This window comes from Colius striatus, chromosome 9 (assembly GCF_028858725.1).
Source record: "Colius striatus isolate bColStr4 chromosome 9, bColStr4.1.hap1, whole genome shotgun sequence".
Taxonomy (NCBI): Eukaryota; Metazoa; Chordata; class Aves; order Coliiformes; family Coliidae; genus Colius; species Colius striatus.
The window spans coordinates 15940203-15964099 of NC_084767.1; the positions used below are offsets into that span (position 1 = coordinate 15940203).

The 23897-nt window shown below is 37.9% G+C and overlaps 1 protein-coding gene across 1 annotated transcript in view; it reads right to left on the reverse strand.

Annotated features, from left to right (window-relative positions):
- SPOCK1 (SPARC (osteonectin), cwcv and kazal like domains proteoglycan 1) overlaps positions 1-23897 on the reverse strand; it is a 315938-nt gene that overhangs the window by 125633 nt on the left and 166408 nt on the right. Inside the window, exon 4 of the mRNA XM_062002468.1 lies at positions 182-296. Within this exon, the coding sequence (XP_061858452.1) occupies positions 182-296 (115 nt within the window). The remainder of the gene's footprint in view (positions 1-181; positions 297-23897) is intronic.

A 23897-nucleotide genomic window follows, 5' to 3' on the forward strand; every position in this document is an offset into this window, starting at 1 on the left:
GTTGGAGATAGCCTTAGATATAAAGAATAAGACTTCTGTTCGCTTTTGGGTAAAAAAATAAAAGGAATGCTTTAAAATTATGGTTTTTAATGTTCATTTTAGGCTTCTCTCATTTTACTTCTTCTCATCACGCTGGATCTATGAGGACACAAAAACCTCAAACAACATGAAGTTCCCTTACCTGTGTACCAGCTGCTTGCGGCTCACACAAATAGCAGTTTCATAATCATGAGTGACACACACTTTATGTGGGCTGCACTTCACCTTCAAACACGGATCTTTGGATGGATCAAGTGCTATAAAAAAACCAGACATATTAAAAAAGAAAGTGAGAAACACATAATTATCTCTTGCTTGACAGATGACAACTATTTAGAATGAACATTCCCACATCCGAGTGAATAAATATTTTGCCTTTTTATAGCATGTGCTGTTGTTTTCAGACTGCATGTTATAAAGAGATGCTTAAATAGAAAGATAGATGCAGAGCTTAAAGACTCTGATTATTGAATGGTAACCTAACTCAGTATCCCATTATTATTAGGGAAGATCCTTTGGGATGAGGTTCTGGTGCAAAAATCTATATGCTGCTCTATTTCATAGAAGTTATGATGGAATAGAATACACTTGCATGTAACAAAATTACTTCTCTTTTAGAAGCTTTATAATAACTGATATTTTGTGGATACTGTATAACAGGCATATTATTTTGTAGCAATTATTTTAAATTTTTACAGATAAGAATCTCCTGTGCTTAGAATGCTTGAGTAGAAGAGCAGTAATAACAATTATATAATCCTGGGCTTATATACAGCTTGCATCACCTGCAGTACTATTGGAAGTAGGATTAGAGAGCATGATCAGTTGCTGTCTCAGAGCAAATATTCCAAGCTGTTGTCCCTGCTGATGCTCCCCAGGGAAAGTTCTTCCCCTAAAGTCAGTCCTTACACTCTTTATTCTCCTTCTGACACTATTCCATGTTCCCCCTCTTGGCATTAGCATCTCTGCTTTGGTCTGAGGCTATGGTTTCCCAGAAGTGATCACTGCTGCTTTGTCCTTCTCTTCAGTAGTCTAACAGAATCTGGAGACAAACAGGGACACAGAGCCCAGAAATGTATCTTCAGTACTTCAGCCAGTCCCAAGCTTCAATATAGCCAATCTTTCTCTCAACAGTTCTAAAGTTGCTGGAGAACCTTCTCTCCCTCTGATGGATGGATTTGAGGAACCGCAGCTAGTCAGGAATCTGCAAAATGTGCAAAAGCAACCTGCAATCCTGCATTGGAAAGTGTGGGGTACTAAGGTTTACCCTCTGGTGCCCTCTTTACAGTTTTGATTAGGAAAGAACCTACAAAACTTGCTACTGAACATACCCCTTTACCAATCCTCTCATTAAAATCTCCCTCTCTGTGACTGTACTGCAAGGCAGTACAACAGTGGATTGGAAGGGGTGACTAATACTGCATCCTAATGATGATCCAAATGGACCTAAAGGCCTGTAGATAGCAAGTACGCACCAAAATTGGTATTTAGCCAGGATACAAGGATTAACACACATGTGCAGATGCACACACACACATGCCCTGCTTATCTGAAATGGATACTTGAAGGCTGAAATGGCCCAGTGATACACTGACAATATTCTGACAGGAGACTCCTGCAAAGATACTAATTTAGCTTGTGACAAATTGTTTTCCCCAGATGCAACAAACACCCTCAGAAATGAAGCAGTGAGAGTCTGAAGAGCCTCTGCTTTCTTTCTTTTTTTTCTTTTGTATATACAAAAATGTCTCCTAACACTAAACAAAGAAATTGGCACATGGCATATTACACTAGGTTTTAATAGAACTGCCTGTACCTTTCGCTTCTCCTCAAAAAAAACCTGAAGATATTAAGTATGTATCAGAAGCATAATGTGTTAGTTTTCAGATTTGTTTTGGACCATCCTATTTAGCACTGAAAGTGAATGAGAGGATCTGATTTCAGTGGAGGGAGGAGCTGCTCATTCACAGAGACAAGAAGATGCTGGTGCATTAGGCACTGGAGCAGCCTCCTGGTCCCTACAGCAGCTCAACAGAGGCAGCCAATATCTGCTGTCCTGCCCATGTGCAAGTCTGTCTGTCTGTGCCTGAAAAACTTCTACAGACTATTTCCTTAAATGAGTGGTGATTTCATAATATTTGAAAAGAATAAAGACAAGCAATACAGTGCTGTACTGGATACCACTCCAATTACGAGCCCTGATCCCACCTGGGAAAATCTTTTACAAATACTTTTCTGCAATCAAGTCCCATTTGAAAGGCTATCTATCTAAATTCATTCTCTCATAAAAGGATGCTTTTAAAGATCAGCAATAAGATGTACCTGCCAGGATGAATTTCAAATACTCAAAAACTGGTTATGTGAATACTGCAGACAAAAGGAAGTCACAGCCGTATGAAGAAATTTGTTTAAGAAGTGATTTTTTGATAAGCTGGTGGTTTTGGGTTTTTGGTGGTTTTTTTTTGACATTATTTGGCCATAGATTTGACTTTTTGTTCCTCTTCAATGCGCCCTCAAATCCCATTTACCTCTCCCCTCTCTTTTCACTTAATGGGCCTCTTTTAGAAATGGTCAACTTTTAGATCCATTTTTGGGATTGTATAAAGCTCTTATTGCACATTATGGTAACTGAGTTTCCCACTTTGACTGAACAATCAAAGAAACTTTTAAAGGATACTATTTGAAGTGTGATAAGTTTCAGTTTGCTATGTTCCAAATTTCTCTATATGACAGCAAATGTACTTCCAACAAGCAGAAGATTCTTCTGTTTCCCTGCAGTGTTGAAGTGCTGCAGCTGTTCTGTGTTGGTTTAAGTAGCCATAGCTACAAGCTCTTACCACATTAACAGCCATTACACATTCGTGATGGGCAATTGAGCTTCACTAATGCTCATGTATTTAGTGGAATGCCTTTGGTGCAAGGCACTTGGAAAGAGTGAAAACAGACCAAAAGTGTTAAAAGCTTTTTCTTTTAGAGCCATTCAAATTGATAGGAAAGGTGAAGGGAACAAGGAAGGAGACAAGACCATCTGTTTCCTACTAGAAACAACAAGGCATCAGCATCCAAGGAGATGCCATTAAGAAATACATAGGAAGAGTTTGAGGGATCAGGGTCAGTCCCACTGAAAAGACCAAAGGTGTTATGCTGTTACTTTTTCGTGTCTTTTCTAAGTCAGACTAATAAGACACGTGAGAAGTAGCCCATCCCCTGCTCTTTACATTCCTAGAACACAGTGGGTGAGATATACATCCTTAATCCTCTTACTTCGCTCTCACTGAAGACTGAGTTAAAGATATTTGACAGGAATTGAAATGGCAAGCCACCATTTCCTTACCTAGCTGTCTACCTCGATATTCTTAAGCTGCAAACCACAATGAGATATCTTCCTTCTGCAAAGCCTTTAATAAGTAAGCGCCACTTGGAGCGTGAAAGGTCACTAGATCATAGGTTCAGTGGGCTGATGTAATTCAAAGGTCACATTCATACAAAAAAAAATAATGACCAGAACTTTTGCTTGCTTGCAGCTGGCCTTGCTCTTTTACTAGAGCACATGTACATTGTCTTCTTTTGCTAGTGACACATCTTTGATGCAAAATGCTGCATCATCAGAAACCATTGTGCAAATTGGCTGGGAGCCTATGGCTAATAGCTGCCAACATTGCTGGGCTGCTGCAAAGCACTGGCTGGTCATGCGTTCAGAGTTTTCCATCAGCCAGAACCTGCGTAAGTGGGGAAGTGGGTTTAGCCTTGAAAGTCAATACTAGTTTGGCATGAATAAGAGAAACAAAATATAAGCCAGTGTGATCTATGTGACACCATGCACAGTTTCAATACTTAGCACTTTTCATAACAAAATTTACTCTAATTGAAGGATTATATCTATTTCAGGAAATCCTTGAGTCTTCTAAGACAATAAAAATGCATGCACTTCTGAAGTACCTATGTTCTGAAATGGCATCACACCGTACATTATTGCTAAAAGCAATACAAATGTCTAATTAATTAATTAATTAGGCATTTAAAAATTGTCAGTTGAAAAAGAAAATTCTTGCTGAATAGTCACTAGTTTGAAACAGAGGAATGAGAAGAAATGGTGTGAGAAACCCTGGACTCTATTTTCTTTTAAATCAGGCCTCAACTTCTCTTTACCTCATTGTAGCGTTTCACAAAATCTGAAAAGAATAATAACCCTGGCAATAATAATAAATAAAGCTTTTCCCAACCTGTGTGCTGGATGAATTATTTCATTCACGGTGCAAAAAGCTCAAGAAGATCCATGAATGGAACACACTATAGAAGCATCATTTATTATTCATTACAAACAACCCTTACATACAGTTCAAAACATTAGAAGAAAGTTTATGAAATACAAGCACAACTGTGGGCTGTATCAGAAGACAGCAAAAAACACTGCAATGTGGATTATTATTTCCTGACATGTTTTTCCACTTATGCAGAATGCATGATCCATATGAACTTAAAAGGCCAAAACAGGGATTTTTATGCCTGCAAAGTTTCTCAACATATTAAATAAGTTTGGAAGGTTGTTCTACAGCTAAGCGACACAAGCCCTAAGGAGAGCTTATAATAAGAAACAATTTCTGAAATATGCTAATCAAAGATCATGCTTTGTTAATCAGATTTCTAGATGACTAGGAGCAGATGCTCATCATCTGCAGAAGAAAAGACCCTCGGGAATAAGATGAAACATAACAACCATATTTGTCACCACAGTTCTTTTTGTCCTAAAGCAAGGGGTATGAAATCTTTGAAAATGAAGAGCCAAAAGTACAAATATATAAATGAAAGTGGGAAGACTGAGAAAAGAAAAATTAAGTTCTTTATCATAAAGATGATATTTTATCAGCTTGAAAAGAAAACCACAGCCATTCCTTTTCTGTGTCAAAGAGCCTGCACAGAGTTACTCAGGTCTGTCTGCACAGTAATAGCAAAAGTACCGTAAGCCTGGCTTTCATATATGGACATTTTCCCACTTTTTCTTTAGGCTGAGACTGAAGGAGAAATTGATACAGATAGTTAATCTGACCGGAGAGTGGTTGAGAGTTGGTTTAAAATTTTTGGAGGAGATACGTTTCCAGCCAGAATTGGAAATAAAGGTTTCACATGAACATAAATTCTTTGATGAAAAACTACATGAGACACCTTGACTATTATTTTACGTGTTCAGGCTTCACAGTTCCCTGTCCTCAGCTTTTTCCATATTATGAAAATCCTTGCGGATTTGTCTTCAAGGGAAATATCCATCGCAGGAGGCAGCTGTCTTGATCTACAAGGAAATACGGTACTGCACATCTCTCAGTACAACAATTTCCAGAAGAGTTTTATCCTGGGAAGATTTATAATTTCTGGCTTTTTTTCTTGGCTCATTACTCTTCCCCACTTAACACCTAGATGTTTCTGTCACTGACATTTGTTTTCTGGCCAGCTGTCCTGGTACCCTGAGCTGTAGTCTCTTCCTGTCTGGCAGATCACAAGTGAAGAAGATTTTACATGGGCTACAGTTTCTGCTCATTGGCCACAACAGTTTTGTAGGAAAAATGTAGGTCTGCTGCTTGCACTAGGAAGCAGAAAGGCTTTCATATGTAAGCAATAACCCAAAACCTGTGCTAGGTCCATTTTTATAAAATAGAGTGGCAGAATCAGAATTCCTGTCATTAAGAGACAAAAGACTTGCATTCCTTTTTTTGGTCAAGTTCTTACTGTGTATAGCAACCTCTTAAAACTCCAAATGTTGCCTGGTTATCTCATAGAGATACTAGAATAATTGGTAAACAAAAAATATCCAAGGATTGTATCAGACCATTAACAACCTCCTAATGGCATGCTGACTTCTCTTTCCAACACCAAAATGATTATAAACACTGGATCTCATCCCATATCTCTTTCCCTCCCAGCTCCACAAAGCAGATCAGAGGAGGTTAGCTTATGACCTTTCCTCTCTCCTCCCTGTATCATCCACCAGAGACTGTGAGTTTGCAACATAAATCAGTATTGGACAAATATCTAACAACAGTGTTTGAGGTACTTTTCTATTACATTTCATGTTCTTATATATTGCCACTATAAAAGAGGACTTATGACCTGCAGGAAACTCCTTAGTTCAGACAACGACAGTACAGGGAGAAGTTGCTCTGTAAGATTGTAGCTGTATGGGCTGCAGGTGTAGGTCATTGTGTTAATCATGAGAAAAAAAAATATTTTTACCACATATGACTCTAAAAGGGTGATAACAAATAAATACTTTCTATGTCTTGCAGCAATGGATGTGTAATCCTGCAGAAACCATACGACTAATTCACCGCAAGATTTATGAGCTTGATTCTTTTTTTATGACCATTCGTTTGGGAGAAGAGAGTAATTTCAACCTCATAGGTGTTTAGTGGAGCTGAAACAAACTACACAATCAAAAAGAAATGGCATTATGTAAATATTGGGGTTTTTTGTTTTCAAAATTGCCTGACAATAAGCACTATGATCACTCAAAGACAAAAATACTTCTGTATAATGAAATGTCAAGAGCAGTTGCCTTTATGCAGTCCCCTTGGAACTGTTCTGACTATATGAGAAAAGATGAACATCTGTTGAGAAAGGTATGATGAACTGGAAAATGGGACCTGCTGTCTTCACTGCAGAGATCCTAATGCATATTTTAAGACAAAAGAGATTGATAATAAAACAGTCTCTCAATTAAATGATGCGTGACATTATAGGTGTGCATTTCAATATTACTATGTATTGTGTGATTCCAGCAATACTCTACAAGCAAGCGCAAAAAGCACAGCCCCGGGCGTGGGACTGGAAACACTGATAAGGCAAGCTGGTCTGGGCAGGCAATGTGAAGGTTGACTCCTGTCTGGCTTCCTCCTCACCCAGCAAGAAGCTCAAATGGCAGCTCATGTCTAACCTTAGATCTAAGAGGCAACGTTTCAAACCAGCGTCTTGTCTATCTCACAGCATGGTGACAGCTAAAGAGAAAGTGGGATCAAAGCAGCCAAGTTGTGGCTTGGAGGCGTTTTACTGTATACTTCCATGGATACTATCATGTAGCAAATGTGTAAGGAGCCATGCAGCCAGCTTAAACGTATTACAGAAAATCTGTACAAACTTTGCCCTTGATTTTCTCTCGGAGAAGGCATTTTCAACATATGATGGCAAAAAACAGTTTTGGTTTTAAAATGTCAGTTGTTTGAAGTAAATCATAGACTTCCATCTGATTTAGAGCTTCTACTCAGCTTTAAAGTAGATGATGAATTTATGTGTTTTTTTTTCTTAAGGTGATTGTGGCCAAATAGATGAACTTAAAGAGCACTCAGGTGAATGTTGCTCTGTTTCTCTGGGAAAACATGAGTTTTCAATGCTCCAGTGGCACACATCAGCCAATCCATGTGATGAGATTACACGTATGAACAAGACACTCCAGGAAGCCTGTGATGGACTTCCAGGAATTTATAACCATTCAGAAGGTTTCTGCCCTTAACCCTTCCCCAGATTTTCTTCTTTTACAGGTTGGGAAGTTGTCATTTTGAGTGTCTAAGATGATGTTGCTTTTGGAGTTTCTTGCAATGTTTCTTCTCAGAGCTAGTATTGTTAACAATTCTAGTTTTAAAACATATTATTTAATAATAGTTTAACACTTACACATCAATTGCAAATAATTACCAATGGTTTTTATTTTGCTTCTGCAAATCTTGGCATAAATCATTCTGCTTCATTAGGAAGAAAATTGGTGTTAGCCCTCCCCCAAGTCTAGAGGAGAACATGTCTTCGATTAACAAGCTCAGATATTTAAATCTCTCTCTTGCATGCTCCCTCTCTGCATAATTACTCAGAGCAATTTGCATACAGAATAAAATTCAGCTGAAAATTAATTACCATAGGCCTGAATGTTTCAAACATATATGTGAATTATTTTCAGTAAATGGAATTTCCCACAGTAGCTAAACAGTAACATCTCAAACTGTCAGCGTTTATTCCATCGCCACATAGGATTTTTGCATAGTTGTTTTTTTTTGTAGCACTCTAACATTTGAGTGGCTGAAGACGTTGGTATAGTGCACAGAGACATCTATTTTAATTTTTACAAGTACTTTCATAACTCACTTCTCATAACTGACATATAATTGCTTTTGATGTTGCTGAGGGCCATCCAAGGCAAAAGTTGCTTCAAAGGATTCTGCAGATTTCCTCTCCAAAGCAAAGAACCAAAGTATGTGAATTAATTTCTTTGACAAATGGACAAAGATACTATGCAGTGAAAATAAGTGAAGAAAAGAAAAGGAAAAAAAAGACAGGACTCTAGGTCAGGAAATGTGCTTCCACTGCCAGATGTGATATTCAATCACAACCATCCATGTAGGTGTTTGTCTAGCAACTAGTAAAGGGCCATATAGAAGAACAAAGTTGATTCACTGAAGAGTAATAAAACATATGCTCCTGATTTGATTTGCAACAATGAATTGTTATGATTTATATATCAATATACTGCAAATGTATCTCAAATACTTCCCTATGCTGGGACAGGTTTTAAATATTTTATATGCTTCATATGTTTAGGTAATACAGTAATCTTTTTAACACTTTCTTTTGAATCTGAAGAAAACAAAAATCCATTGGAAAAAAGCAACTGTCAAATACAGCTGGGTATCTGCTTTATTTTTCAGCACAAACAACTCTCCTGCCTACAAAGGCAAAGCTTCAGTGCTTGTAGGGAGCACATGCAGCAGCTCCCTGAAGTGTGATCTGGCACTAATGCCATAACACTTCATTAAATTCCACACTCTTCCACTGTGTGATAATTTGTACTTAGATGTGTCATATCTGAAGGTGAGTTTCTGCATATCCTGGTCAGCTGAAGGGAAAACAGTCTAAAAAACCCACAGACAGAAGGACATTGGTGAGATGTTCCACTTAACGATATAATCCCAGGAACTACTGAGGTTACGAACTCTGTTCTCTGAGACTCACAGGGCTTTGGCTTATGTTTAGTGACATCAGCTCTAGAGTTTCTGGTTTAGGGTCCCAAAAATCTCTGGGATAATCTAGCTTCCAGGAATGGAAGTGGAAACCTTCAAATGACTGCTCTAATCTTTAGTTGGTGGAACATGTTATGGATTTACAGGCATTTATAACCATTCAGAAGGTTTCTGCCTTGAACCTTTCCTCAGATTTTCTTATTTTACAGGTTGGAAAGAGTGCCTAAGATTCATAGTCTTAGACATCCTCATAGTTGCTCCAAACAACCTCCACTCTCTCAGCTCTTCACTCACCTGCCCAAGGTGGGGTGGCCTTTTCTGCAGGAGAGTCATTACTGAGCTCCCTGCCTCGAGTGCTTCCAAACCTGGCCCAATCTCTTCCAGAATGAAATAGGCACCCTGAGATATTCAGGCTCAATTTTCTAGCTAATGAGCACGAGGAAAAGAGAGAAAAAGTACCTGGATCTTCACACTGGTAGCACTAGCTAACTGATAACGTCTTGTAAAATAACTGTGAGTTTTGCTTTTGTAAGAAGCTGAGGTTGTGTTTTCCATTTCTGTGATTGAACTTGAGTCCTGTGATGCAGGCTGATTCTCTTAAATCTCCAGATCCTAGTGCCAGAACAGAGCTTTGTTTTGACTTTATTCTCATTGCTTCTGGAGAAGTGCTGAAAATATTAACTACAAAGTTTTTTAAACAGTAAAGCCATACAGAAGACTCCCAATCATTATTTTGAAAAATTAAAAAGAGAAAGATAACTTTGAGATTTCTGAATGCTTGGACTTGCAAATCTTATTGTAATTTTGAAATGCTGGATATAATTTTTCCTGCGAACTGACCTAGACTGTTTCTGCTTTCTGTTACACGGGAGTGAATTATCATTTATTTAGTAGGATTTGATTCAGTACTAATTATTTTATTCCAAGGCTGAAGAAAATAAAGCAGGTTATATCTTCTTCAGAAAATAATATTTTTAATTATTAATGCATAATTAAAGATACATCTTGGCCATTTCAGATGAATACAAACATACATTTGGATTTGCTTTGAGAGAAGTTGCCTCATAAGTCATGAAAGACTTCTGTAATACTTCTGAAGCTGCTGTAAGTTATATTTTAACCGAAGCAATAATATAATAGGGAAAAAAAGAATGACCACAATTTAATCTTGAGAGCTAGTTCTTGAGATGCTGAACCCTTTTCTAACTTTGAATAAAAACTATAATGAAGTCTAATACTGTGGAACATGAGTAGAAAAAAAAATGAAATAGTATAGAACTCCTCTGTTTTTTTAATAGGTAAAAATATCTTACCAATCAAATTTTGCTGTCTTCAATAGATATTTTATGTCATTGTATCTCATTTGAAACCATGAATAACAAACATATCTTTTAATGTCTATTTGTCTATTTTTAGAGGTAATACAGAAGCAAAAGTACATCAGTGTTATTACTTATTCCATCAGCACATAGTAAAAAAATAAGGACCAACCGACTGCTTTTACAAATCAGTATTTCAGCATAATTACAATTCTTCTGTAACACAGGATTGTAGAGAGCAAGGCAAGCAATAAAAATTCGGGATATGAATTTTCTGAAAGGCTGACAAGTTTTCTCTATTTGTCGACAGACTAAATGTCAACTTTGTTACAATTCCAGCAATTCCCAGCCAGGCACCCTGCATATCTCTACATACTTGTATTTAAATGTTAAACTAGATAAGAGTTTCAGCCTTGGAAATGAGAAAACCTCTACCTTTTTCCATTAAGTTCCTTTGCTTATCTGCTAGGATAAATGAAACAGAATTTGGCTCCAAATACTATCAGCTATTCAGTATAAAATATAAGAGCTTGTTTTATGCTTAATTAGTAAGGTACAATATGGGTAGCATTCTTTGAAACAGTACGCCATGGAAGAATTACCAACTTCACACTTGTCCTTAGCATTCTTAGCATATGGGCTGCGGCTGTCCTAGTCAATGGGGCACTCTTTTTTGTGACATGTTATGAATTAGTTAGTGACTCTATGCCCCCCTCTCTCACAGCACTTAAAATTGATCTAGTAATACTTACTGCCTAGAAATCACACTGAGACTCTTGGAAGGCATCATAGAACACAAGTAAAAGGCGCTTATGAGTGACTTGTAATGATTTCAAAACAGATAAATTCTGGAGAGCTCAGAGACTCTTCATGTTCATTTATGGCAGTCTGATTGTCTCCATGGAAACATGGGCAAAACACTTCATTTTCTACATCAACAGTGAAAGATTTGTTTCCGTATTACATTAGTTTTAGTGTGCACTGAGCAAAATAAACACAAAAACAAAGAATTTTCCATGACTGATTTCATGATCAGTCCTATCACATGAAAGCAGTTACTGTCAAACTGATACCCCTGGGAAACCTGGCAAGATAGGTAGCATTCTGTAGAACACTGCTGGACTGGGGTTAAATAGAAAAACCCACAGATCTGTAAATTTACAAGTAAAGCATTTATTGCCAGAAGAATGCGCTAGAATTACCTTACAGAGATTTTAGCTATGAGACATGATCAAAAAACTCCCTAGCAGAATGAGTACTGCTGCTACCACACATGGCTTGTACATGTAGAAATCTGCATAAACAGTGGAAATAGCCTGGGGGCTGGCTAGCTTAATAGATTGTTTCTTAATGCAATTTTTATTGCTTTTGAAAGGAATTATCTAAGCAGGAAAAGACGAAGCTCCTCTATGGATAATCAATTAGTCATATAATTGATATCTGGAAGAGACTTAAATGGGAAATAAATGAGAGGGCAAACACTTGTCATGCCTGGTTCCAAAGTATAGTAAACATAAATACAGCAAAGAGAATTCCTTCTTCTAGTGTGAGTTTAACAGAAACGAGTGATGTGAAAATCTGAGAGTATCAAGTACCATTTCTCATTCCACAGGGCAAGAGAGAATCAAAGTGAAACAAATATAGATGAAAATTCATAAACTACAAAATAATTTTGTTAAAAATTAGCTCTTCTCTGCTGGAATTGACTAGCAATTGCTGAAATTGTGCCAAAGTCAGAAATTATGAAACACGAAGCTTCTAAACAGTAGGAGACTAGTGACCTTTCTGCACAGAATGAAATGAAAGAGTAAAAGAAGTCGCTAACCTCAGAAGAGGAAAAAGCAGATAGTCAAATAGGCTGGAAGACAGAAAGTGGTTACAAGGAAGAGTATTGGTATTTCAATTTGGAAATGTCTAGTGGTATGATGGCAAGGAAAATATGAAGTCACAGGACTTGTACAGCCCTGCAGAACAACATATATAGAAAGAAAAACCCCAAACATTGTCTTCTTTCTACACATTTTTTCTTGTTACACTGTAGTTGCTACAGAAGTGTAGAAACCGATGATTAACTTTTAATTCACAGAGCCTACAATTCCGCTCTTGCTTTGAGACCTAAGAATTATTTTATGACAGAAAAAGGCCACCTCTACAGAGACAATGCTAAATCAATACACTATGAAGTTGTCTTTTAATAGTTCCCTGACAAATGCTAAAATTCTAGTCTCATGAATGCATTCAAGGGCATCTCAATATGTCTTTTGATAAGTGATTGATAGTAATTTTTAAACACACAAAAACAACCTTTAGAAGGCTTTAAGTGGATTCATGCTTTAATTAAAATGCTGTACATTTTTCTATAAAATCGTACATTGATGAAGATGTCATCTGACAGGAGATAAATGCTATTTCTCTTGCCAATACTTAGCTAAAATAATTCTGAAGGAAGATCCTTTTTAAAGAGCTGAAGTTTGAACGGTACCTTGTGGATAGCTGGTAACTGTCTGGAATAACTAAAATGTTGTTTTGTCCTTTTCCCAAAGAGAAAGAGCTGAGGTCGCCTCAGGCAATACAACAGCAAATTCTGTAACTTTACACTCAGCATGGTAGCTGAAATCCGCTTCTACAACAGAGGAACAACTGTTCATAAGAGAATTGCTTGATTTCTAGAACACCTAGGCAAGAAATGCCTTGGAAAAGAGTAAGCTTCCTGAGTTATGAAGTAATGCTGAATTATTCAGGGTTCCTGATGTACATGTTACTTTTTATCAGGAAAAAAAAAAGATAAACCAGAGAGTTCTAATAAAAAAGAACCATGTGCATCACTAATGCTGAGTAACTCAAACATAAAGTAACAGTGGAATTGGAAACTTGGCTTTACACTCTTTCAGGGAATATATATTATATTTCCAGAGTAAACTTGTCTGATCTATCTCTAGACATTTCTGGAGGCACTGTCCCAAATTTGAGACAAGAATAATGCGAAGAGCAAGGAAGAGTGTTACAGTGGTTTTGAGACAGGAGATGGAAAAAAGGGAGGACACTAGCAGAAAGTACTACTATAATTTTAAAGGAATTAACTCGATTCAGTTTTGTTCTGAAAAGCTGTAAATGTTACATGTAAGTGCTATTCCCTTCTGGACTCCACCATTTCCTGTAAATATAGAAAACTCAGGAGGATAAGTAGTGGATGTCAGACTGGAGAAAATACCAAATAACACCACATGCTTCTCCAATTTCAAACAAGATCCTTGTTGAGAAATGACAGTCAGAAGACAGAAACAGTACAACTATGACCTTAACATTAAGGAGAAAAAGCATTTCCATTTATACAAATGTGCTGTGATGTTAAGGGAACAGAAATGATATTTCAGCATGATTTATCCATCTCATTGCTTCTCCTGCAGAATATATTTCTATTTGCTTTTAATCAATACACTGACATTTTAATAAGGGCGCATCACTTCAAAGAGGTCTTCTCAACTGCCTAAGAGGGCAGAGCAAGCTGTACACTAAGATGGACTGACAATGAGGGAGTTTCTGCTCCTTTCTGATTCCTCTTCCCTCCCCTGTGGGGTTTGCAATACTCCCCTGTGTTACTTGAGCTGACACTGAACTGGAAAATGAGTTTAGCTTGATTTTACCATAGTCAAACATTAAAACTGTTCAGAGAAAATGTGTTTGTCTGACATGATGACTGAATTTGCATTTATAATTTGAAAGATAATTTTTCCAGCTGATTTCATGGCACTTGCTGGGATAGAGTCACTGCCAGAAAACCGTAGTCAAAAAAAGGAGAAAAATTATCCACTCACGAGAGAGCAAAGACTGTAGACAACCTCAATGTGGTAGGTGTGCAAGAGAGAAAAATCTAACCAAGAGCTTCATGTTCTGTGTGCTGACATTTTTTTACCACTTGGATATTAAAGTAACTTTCTTTACTAAGATATAGAGGTGAGGAACAGCTGTACAAACTAGTAAACCTTTGTAGCAGTTAAGTTACAGTCCAATCAACTATATCACAAGCTTTGCAGAGAAACATTTTCAAATTAGCTTCTACTGTTGTCACTAAGGCAGTTCAGTACCATTAAGTTCATCAACAACAGAGTTAAAATGTAATTCTGCACATAATGCTTGAGAACTATTATGTTATACATCACAATTTGGAGGCAGGGAATCAGCATTTCAGTTCAGGGTACTTAATTTAGCTACTTATCTAGTTGTCCTTTGCTCTTTCATACACAATACATATGCATACAAAAAAAGGGAAGACATAAAAAAATGTAATTATAACAAATAACAATATTTTAATATATTATTCCATCTGCATGTCTGGTATAAATGAGCTATGAGGATATATCACAAGAACTCATATTACACTACAGCAACAGCCTTTGTACTAATGTGCAAGATCTAATGAGGGAATTTCACTGTCTCTTTCTCACATAGTATCAATTTCATGCCCTATAGGTTTTAAATGGCCCACAAATCTTCATGATTTGTTTTTTTCTCTAAAGGAAGACTACCATGTCAGGTCTTTTAATGTGAGCTGAATATTCAGTAACAGTCAAGATATTTATTAGGCATAATAGGCTCTCTAAACATGGAAGAATCTATATGGGATGTGACCATTAGTTTGCGTGTAGCCTTTACTACTAGCTCTCAGTATTTGCTGAAGGTGGATGGTGGTACACACCAATGTCAATACACAGATAGGTTTTTTTAAGGGCTTGGCAAACACTTCAGAATAGTGAGTGTCCAAATGCCAATGTCATTTGTTTCTGAAGAAAGATTCATCTTTCCTCCTTTCAGCAGATTGTCTCAGTAGCTCCTCCTTGAAGTTTTCTATCAAGCTAATTAATTCAGCAGTCTCTCAGGCTGCAGGATTATTTGAAACTCAGCATGTTCTGCTACTGAAAATTTGTTAGTGTATTTAAATTTCACACCACTTAACTACATTTTCAGATGGATTTCTGGATCATTTGGTTTTACAAAGCCAAAAGGCCAAGGCCAGAGGGCTTTTTCTGGCCCTTGTTATTTACTTGCAGCCTAATAAAGCAAACAGATGAGGAGGGAGCTCGGCAGGCTCATGATTACAAATATTTGGGCCTCTTCTAGTGATGTGTATGTTTGTTGGCAATGGACTGTCATGTTTTTGTAGTGAAATAATCATATAGTCTCTCTTTTTGGTGAATAACCTCAAATAAGTTTTCCATCATGCTTAAAATCCCAGAGTGGTATAGTTGGAGTGCTGATTCTGTAAAATGCTGCTCATCCACAGCTTCCTCTGATTCTCTTAACTGATAGCCTTAAAAACCGCCATAGAAACATCTACATCCATGAAGAACCACTACCTATATGGGAACCACTAAGTGCCTACAAAAGAGAAGATGTAAATTTAAAAATGGCCATATTTTTACAGATACTTTTTTTTTTTTTAACGATGAGTATTATCATAGACCAGTGGAAACTTTGGTTTCTTTGTGAAAAGGATTCCACTTTATGCTTTTAACCAAGGTGTGTTAAATGGTTCATAGATACAACAAATAGGAAGGCAGTGAAATTCAAGGCTTATCTAAACAATAGCTTTGGTCACTTGGAGGATTAAAATACTTCTACTGCAATGTTGACATATTTGAGAAAAAAATGCACAAACTAAAAGGAAACAAATGGAAATACAACAATAACAGTCAGAAACATATTGCTTACTAATACATATTACTGCTCATATTATGTTCTAAAAGAGAAAACGGACTACAAAGACTAGGGACAGCTTGGGTTAATGACCTTATCTCTGCATGCAGTTTCAGTTCCTTTACCTTTGTTGCTCATACTTGATAGAGCTATCAGAAAGAGGAGACTGGAATGGCTAGAAACTTTCATTCTTACCCATTGTCATGTAATGAATAATTCATATCTATGTTATTTACTTGAACTGCTGAACACTGGGACTCACAATCAGATAATTAGCTAATAAAGAACAGTGGATTTGTTGCATGTTTCACTTACTAGTTTCTCCAAATTAACGTAAAGAAGTCAATGTGTTTCCATACAGAACATATACACAAGCAATGTGGAAAGAAGTCTTAAAAGTATCACATAAATGTTAACATGTAGATAATGCACATAGCTTTAAAATGATGTTAAAATTTATCCAACACTACTACTGTACATGTGGATTAGCCACATAACACATACCATTATGTCAATCTGAAATTATCTCATATCTTCCTGAAACTGAAATCAGAGATTGAGCAATCCACATGGATCATGCTGTCTTTCAGAATGGAAGCTTTTGGCCCTCCCCAAGAAAAAAATCAACTAGAAGTTACTTTATTAATTACACATTTGATTAGAGTTATATTATCCATCGACATTTAAAAGCTTCTAGCCTCCTTTTATTATTTACTTGAAATTAAGTGTGCCTGTTATCACCCTCTTAGGTCATACCTTCAGAATATGCAACAGCACACCAGTACAGGGTCAGACTTAGTGGGAACAGAGAGAAACTCCTTAGGTGACTGTTGCTGCTCATTAATGACATCTCAACCTGTGCCTATAGCCCCAAGTCTAGTTGCTTCCTCTCCAGGACAATGAGTTTTCCAAATCTGGTTTAAAAGAAAATGGTAACATTTGTCACTTTATTAGAAAGAGAGGAGTGCAGTCAGTATTTGGTGGTAACATTTGAAAGAAGTATTTAAGACATGCTTTGTACATCACAGAAAGGGAGAGAATAAGGCCTGAGGCCATATGTCTCCTGACTGAAACTGATAAAGGCTTTAATGGTGTTACGCTGGGGATCTGTCTTAAGCGGGTTGGCAAGGAAAAGAAATGCGGAACAGTTAATGAAGCAGAATGTGAGTGAACATCAACCAGAGCGATGATAGCCTATGATGACTCTGAAATAAAGGTAAGTGTTCTTCATGAAGGAATTGCAGACTCCTGAGGCAAATCTTTAGCAGATAACATCTACTTGAACAGCTCCAAAGGAATACTTAATGTTATGTGGAGCACAGAAGGCTCCATGTACTGGTAAATGTACACCTTTCAGTGAAAAAATGCAAACTTAAAGTATACCAATCCACTAATGACCTTGGAAATACACAAGAGAGGAACGAGAGAGAAGTACTAAGAGACAGAAGTACCAGAGATTCTTCTGAAGTGTTGCATCTGATGGCCCACTGACCCCATCTTACCTCTAGCAAATACATTACTTGAGAGCTTGCAAATGTACCTGAAGTACTACAGAAATGCTGTATTTCAGCATGCCAGTATTTTTTTAGTACTTTAATCACAGCTTGTCTACTTGTTGACATAAAATAATCCTAATCTGCCTCGCTGAAGTTTTGCCGAGCTCTCATTTGCCAATGCAGCTTGCAGACAGTGTTTCATTTGTCTCGGGTCTACATCCTCATCCCTGAGGAAAGACTTGCTCATCTCACTGGAAATGACTCAGAGGATTCAATATCCAATTAACTTTGTGAAAATCTAGTTGTTCCATAATTTTGCCAGTTAGAATGAGTATGTGTTCAATCTACTTACCAACACGATCTTCTTTTATTAGAACCTGACATCTTATCTCATCAGCACTGCCTTGAAATATCGAGGAACATAACTGTTGTTTAACTGGGGAGGGTATTGTGTGAGTGAGGGGTGGAATTTTGTTATTTAGCCACCTACCAAATTACCCTGCCAAGAGGGAACAAGTGTAACTGATATTACATTTCCTAGATGAGTCTTTTAACAGCACAAAGCCAAGAAATAGCATCTATAGCCCAATATGATGTTAAGTCTCAGGCTGTAGGAAAAGAATTAAATTCTGGTAAAACTAGACAATTAAATCTGAAACCTTCAGTACCTCTTACTAGTCACTTAGGAATCAAAAGCCTCATCTGCCTGGTACCCAGATGAAGTGTAAGTTGTCCTTGCTGCTCCTTGTGAGATCAATGAATCCTTTTGCACTATACAAGACTACAAGCAGCACACTATCCTTTATGCTGTTTCAGCTCAGATCTGGTAAATTTAGCTACAAATAGTAACTTTAAATGGATTAATCAGCTATCTGAAGACATGTGAACATATCCAGAGATTTCTACGTAGCTCAAGTGATGGGATTTTGACTCTACAGACAAATCATATTCTTATTTTGGTACCATATGTATAAAACAGCACTGACAATGCCTTGCTTAGTCTTGAACTTATTATTCTGAAAATTGATCAAATGTATCAAAATCAATTGGTCAACTGAATAGACCACTGAAAATCCAAGTGATCCAGATCAAAAGGTTGCCTAGAAAATCAGGAGGAAATGAAAGGAATAAGCTGCATTTACTGATGGGATATCCATTACAGTATGCCTAGAAGAGTCACTGATGAAGTGGAGGGGAGTCATCCAGCAGGCAGAACTCCAATTAGAGGATATGGTCACACCAACTCTTGGGAAAGGAGCATGGGCTTGGTGAGGCATTACAAAACTGGATTTTAGCTGTGGCAGGCAAAGCCAGATTGCTATTTTGAGAGCATTCATTATGGCCTACCTGTAGTCTACTCAATGAATACACATTTTATCATCTTGATGTACAGCATAAAGAATGATTTCCCTCATTAATACAAATTGAACTTTCAGTTTCAAGTAACTCAGATTATAAGAGGCTCTAAGAATGTGTTACTAGCCCTGTCCAATTACTCAGGATATGGCCCTAATTAACATTCTTGTGGTTAGTTTTCTAATTTTATGTGTTTCAGAGTTTTGCATTTCAAATGCAACAGGACGTTTCAAATGTTTAGAACATTCATTAGCTAAAAAAATAGAAAAATGTATTGATCAGATGTTCTTATTTTAAGTACTAGCTTGTAAGCAATATGCTATTGCTGTAATGCCTGTGTATAATTAAAGCTTAGATTTTAAGAATAAAAAAACACAAGCTTGGATTCTATGACACTGCACTTGCGTGTGACAGTGACACAAAAGGAAGTTTCATCTCAGCAGCTTCTGTTATGTATGGTCTCCTCTTTTTAGCTCCCCGTGATTGATGAGCTCTACACATTAAAATATGGTCTTGGGCAGCAACTGCAAGATTCCAGAATTTGGCATTCAAGGTTCTAAACTATGATAGTGATGATACATGTTATTAAAAGGCAGTAATAGCAAGGACAGTATTTTAAGTGATGATGAACACATACTGAATTTACTGCAAAACTGGGACTAGTTAACTATAGATCCAATTTAAACTCTCATCCAAGGTGGCTGGCTGAACACCTACTTCAAGAAATCAGTTGTATAAAAAGGTATTACACACAGCTTTTCTGTGCAGGGGCTGCTAATGGTGATGGGAACTGCCATTTCAAGAATACACTCAAACAAAACCATTTTTTTCTAAAAGCTGAGGCAATTTGAAGCACTTTACGTTTATTTCATGGAAGAGAGTGCAATCCTTTAATACATTCTGTTCCACATTTCCGTGCAGCCCATGTAATTCAAATGGACAAAAGTATAAGATTTTCCATTTAAATGAGAAATGAAAACATTTGTATTACTTAAATCAGATTCACTCACACTTCCTTTTAAATGTTAAAAAATCTAAAATTCTCTAGTGTTTGACAACTACCAGTTGGGAAATTATGTTGATGTAAAAATGTCAAGACACAAACTTACCAGGTGGAAAACCATCTCATTTAACATTAGATTCTGACACTGTAGGCATCTAAAACCTAATCACTCGTTTTTTTGACAGCTGTCTGATGAATTGCACCCCAGAGTATTTATTTGCTTGTACCAATGTAAAACAGAACCCAGACAATTAGATCCATAGTAACACATACCTAAATGTAGTTAGATGAATCCCTGTTGCTCTGATGATGCACCCTACTGATTATTGCAATAATCCGTAGAGGGAAAATACAAGACAGCTGTGGCTGGCTCCTCTATTACTGAAGAAATGCTATTAAAAATATTTAATGACTATCAATGCTACCAACTAGAGACAGTCTCACACAAGTCACATGTGAAGAATTCTCAAATTCCGTCCTTCAGCCATTTCATTTGGACAATTTTTAAAGTGGTTTCCTTAGACAGGGTGAAATAGAGGGATGTGTTATTTTCAATTATTCATCTATGATTTCAATTACCATTCTATGATTCTATGATCTAGATAGGCTGGATCAATGGGCCAAGTCCAGTTCCATGAGTTTCAATAAAGCCAAGTGGTGGGTCCTGCACTTGGGCCACAGCAACCCCCAGCAGTGCTACAGGCCTAGGGAGGAGTGGCTGGAAAGCTGTCAGGCAGAGAGGGACCTGGGAGTGTTGCTTGACAGCGGCTGAACATGAGCCAGCAGTGTGCCCAGGTGGCCAAGAAGGCCAAAGGCATCCTGACCTGTATCATTAACAGTGTTGTCGGCAGGAGGAGAGAGGATATCGTTCCCCTGTACTTGGCTTTGGTGAGGCCACACCTCAAATACTGTGTCCAGTTTTGGGCCCCTCTCTACAAGAAGAACATTGAGGTGCTGGAGAGGATCCAGAGGCGGGCTACCAAGGTTGTAAAGGATTTGGAACACCTGTCATATGAGAAACAGCTGAGGGATTAGGAGCTGTTTAGCCAGGAGAAAAGAAGGCTCAGGGGAGACCTTATCACTGTCTACAACTACCTGAAAAGAAGTTGTAGCAAGGTGGGGGTTGGTCTGCTGCCCCTAGTAACAAGCAATAGAATAAGAGGAAATGGCCTCAAGTTGCACCAGGGGAGGTTCAGGCTGGATACGAGGAGGAATTTCTTTACTGAAAGGGTTGTCATTGGAATGGGCTGCCCAGGGAGCTGGTGGAGTCACCGTACATGGAGGTGTTTAAGAGACAGTTGGATGTTGCATTTAGGGAAATGGTCTAGTGGTTGATAGGTCTGGGACAAAGGCTGGATTTGATGATCTTAAAGGTCTCTTCCAGCCGAAATGACTCTATCATTCTGTGACCTGTCTCTGTATATCTTTTGAGCGGGAAGCCTGGTATCCAGCACTATGGATTCCCTGTTTAGACTAACTCTATCTAAGTTAGAGTTACTCAACCTGAGCTTTTTTTACTTCAGTTATCTATCAGAGCTAGTAGCTTGTTGTGATAGATAAAGCTTAATGTTATGTACTGGTTTTGGTTAGGGTTAATTCTCTTCATAGTAGCTAGTATGGGGCTATGCTTTGGATTTGTGCTGGAAACGGCATTTGTTGATAGCACAGAGATGTTTTTGTCACTTCTGAGCAAGGCTTACAAAGAGTCAAGGCCTTTTCTGCTCCTCACTCTAGCAGTGAATGGGCTGGGGATGCACAAGGAATTGGTAGGGTACACAGCCAGTACAGCTGACCTGACCTTGTCTGACTCCAGGGATATACCAAACCATAAGATGTCAAACTCAGCAGATAAACCTGGGGAAGCAGGAGGAAGGAGGATGTTTGTAGTGATAGTATTTATCTTTCCAAGTCACTTTTAGGCATGCTGGAGCCCTGCTGTCCTGGGGATGGCTGAACACCCACCTGCAATGGGAAGTGCATTCCTTGTTTTGCTTTCCTGGTGTGTGCAGCTTTTGCTTTAACCATTAGACTCTCTTTATCTCAGCCTACAAGTTTTTTCACCTTTACCCTTCTGATTCTCTTTCCCATCCCAGCACCAGGAGTGAGTGAGTGCCTGGGAGGGCTTAGCTGCTGGCTGAGGTTAAACCATGACACATTATTATCACCTTACTAAGATTTTAGATTTCTTTAGTAATCCTTCAAGCACCTTCTAAAAGCTGCACTTTAGCCTCTGGGAAAATGAAAGCAAGAGGTTCATCAGTCTTAGGCAAGGAAATACAGAGAATGAAAGGCAAGGCAGAGCTAGACAGAGAATTCTAGTTTCTTTGGCTGCTAGCTCTGCACCAGTTCACTGAAAAGGGCTTCTCTGTCATCATGAACTAGCCGAATGGTATGCTACACCCTATATTTGCAGAATTTGTAAACTTCTGGATGCAATTGCCCATGAGAAAGCCTTCAGTTACTAAGTGAGTGGTCTGTGCTGGCTACTTGAAGGACTGGTATTGACAGGATTAAAGAGAGGATTATTTTATTTGTGCTGTAGACAAGAAAAATCCCTGTATATTCACAGAAATGTGAATAGAGCCCTGAATACGACACGGTAAATCTTAGAGGAGATGCAGGCTACACTCCTCATCTCAGAGCTCCCTGCTGATCTATTGCAGAGATGTACTGTGAAGCAATTTCAGAGCGTACTATGTCTTGCGCTGCCAGCCAAGCGATGAGTAGTAAGGTGCCTGCCAGACTGCACTGGGGCTTGGGAGTTAAAAAAAACAGGGCATGAAAATTCTCTGCAACTGCAAAGTTTGGTGGATTTGGGAGAATTCAAAAAAAAGGAGGGAGATAACGCACATCCATTCTACATTCCCTACGAGATACAAGTGAAAGAATCAGTACCAAGAGGTGAAAGAAATAGAATTAATAGGCAAACTAGGATTCACATGGCATTAAGAAATCATAGCCAGGTTGAATATAATTAGTTTAACAGCCAAGAGCTACAGCAAGCAATAGAAAGTGAGTTGTGTTGCTGAAGCCATAAAAAGGCTATTTATATTCTTAGAAGTACTGTGATGGCACGTGTATTTTGTATTTGGAGTGTTCAATTACTTTGCAAATAGAAGTTGCAAACTTTGGCAAATGATTTTTTCCAGATCTCAATCCCAAATCAAATCCCAAACTTCCTTCTCCCTATGTCGTGAAATGCTGGGTTTTTTATGTAATGATCCCTTCCAAGTATGCTAAACAGAGAAATATGCCTTCTGACAATGACTCTTGAAGTCTGAATTGGATCAGAAGATTTTAAGAGTGGCAGGAGCATCCCGATATCCGCAAGCCTAGTGGCAGACTATATCCCTAAGAATGCCTCCTCAATACCAAAGTTCATTTTTCGTTGTTTATTTCAATTTTACACAGGAAAAAAAGAACAAAAAGGTCCCATAATGCTCTGAATGCAGACAGTATCGATATCACTCTTTCTCCTGTTCTCCTTTAATTCATGTACTTCACATACAAAGTTTTTAATGGCATAAAAAGTCTCCTTTGGGAAAGCAAATGGTCTAAGGAAAATGCAAAATTATTTTTAGTTTGTTATACTAATAGCATCAAAATTGTCACTGATGGTGACTTGTGTCTCTCCAAATCCTTTTGATACTTATGCAGATACTCAAAAAGGCTGTGTTTTTCCCCTCTGTGGAGGAAAACTGTCATACCACAGTATAAATGCAGAGTCTATTTTCCTACTGAGCAGGCTAAAGAGCTTGTCAAGTATAGTGTTAAAGCAGGGCATCTCAAGGAACACAACATACACAAAAGGCCGATGTAAGCAATCTGAAGGCCACTTGAACATCCCAAAAGCAGCAAGGGGCACATGTGTATTTATTTCCCTAGGCACAGGCTAGAAGAGAACTGTAACAGGGCTACCTGGTGTGCTTAATAGTTCCAGAGCTACATGATGTGCCCATAGAAAATATCAATTAGCAGGATGAACACTAGGATTTTT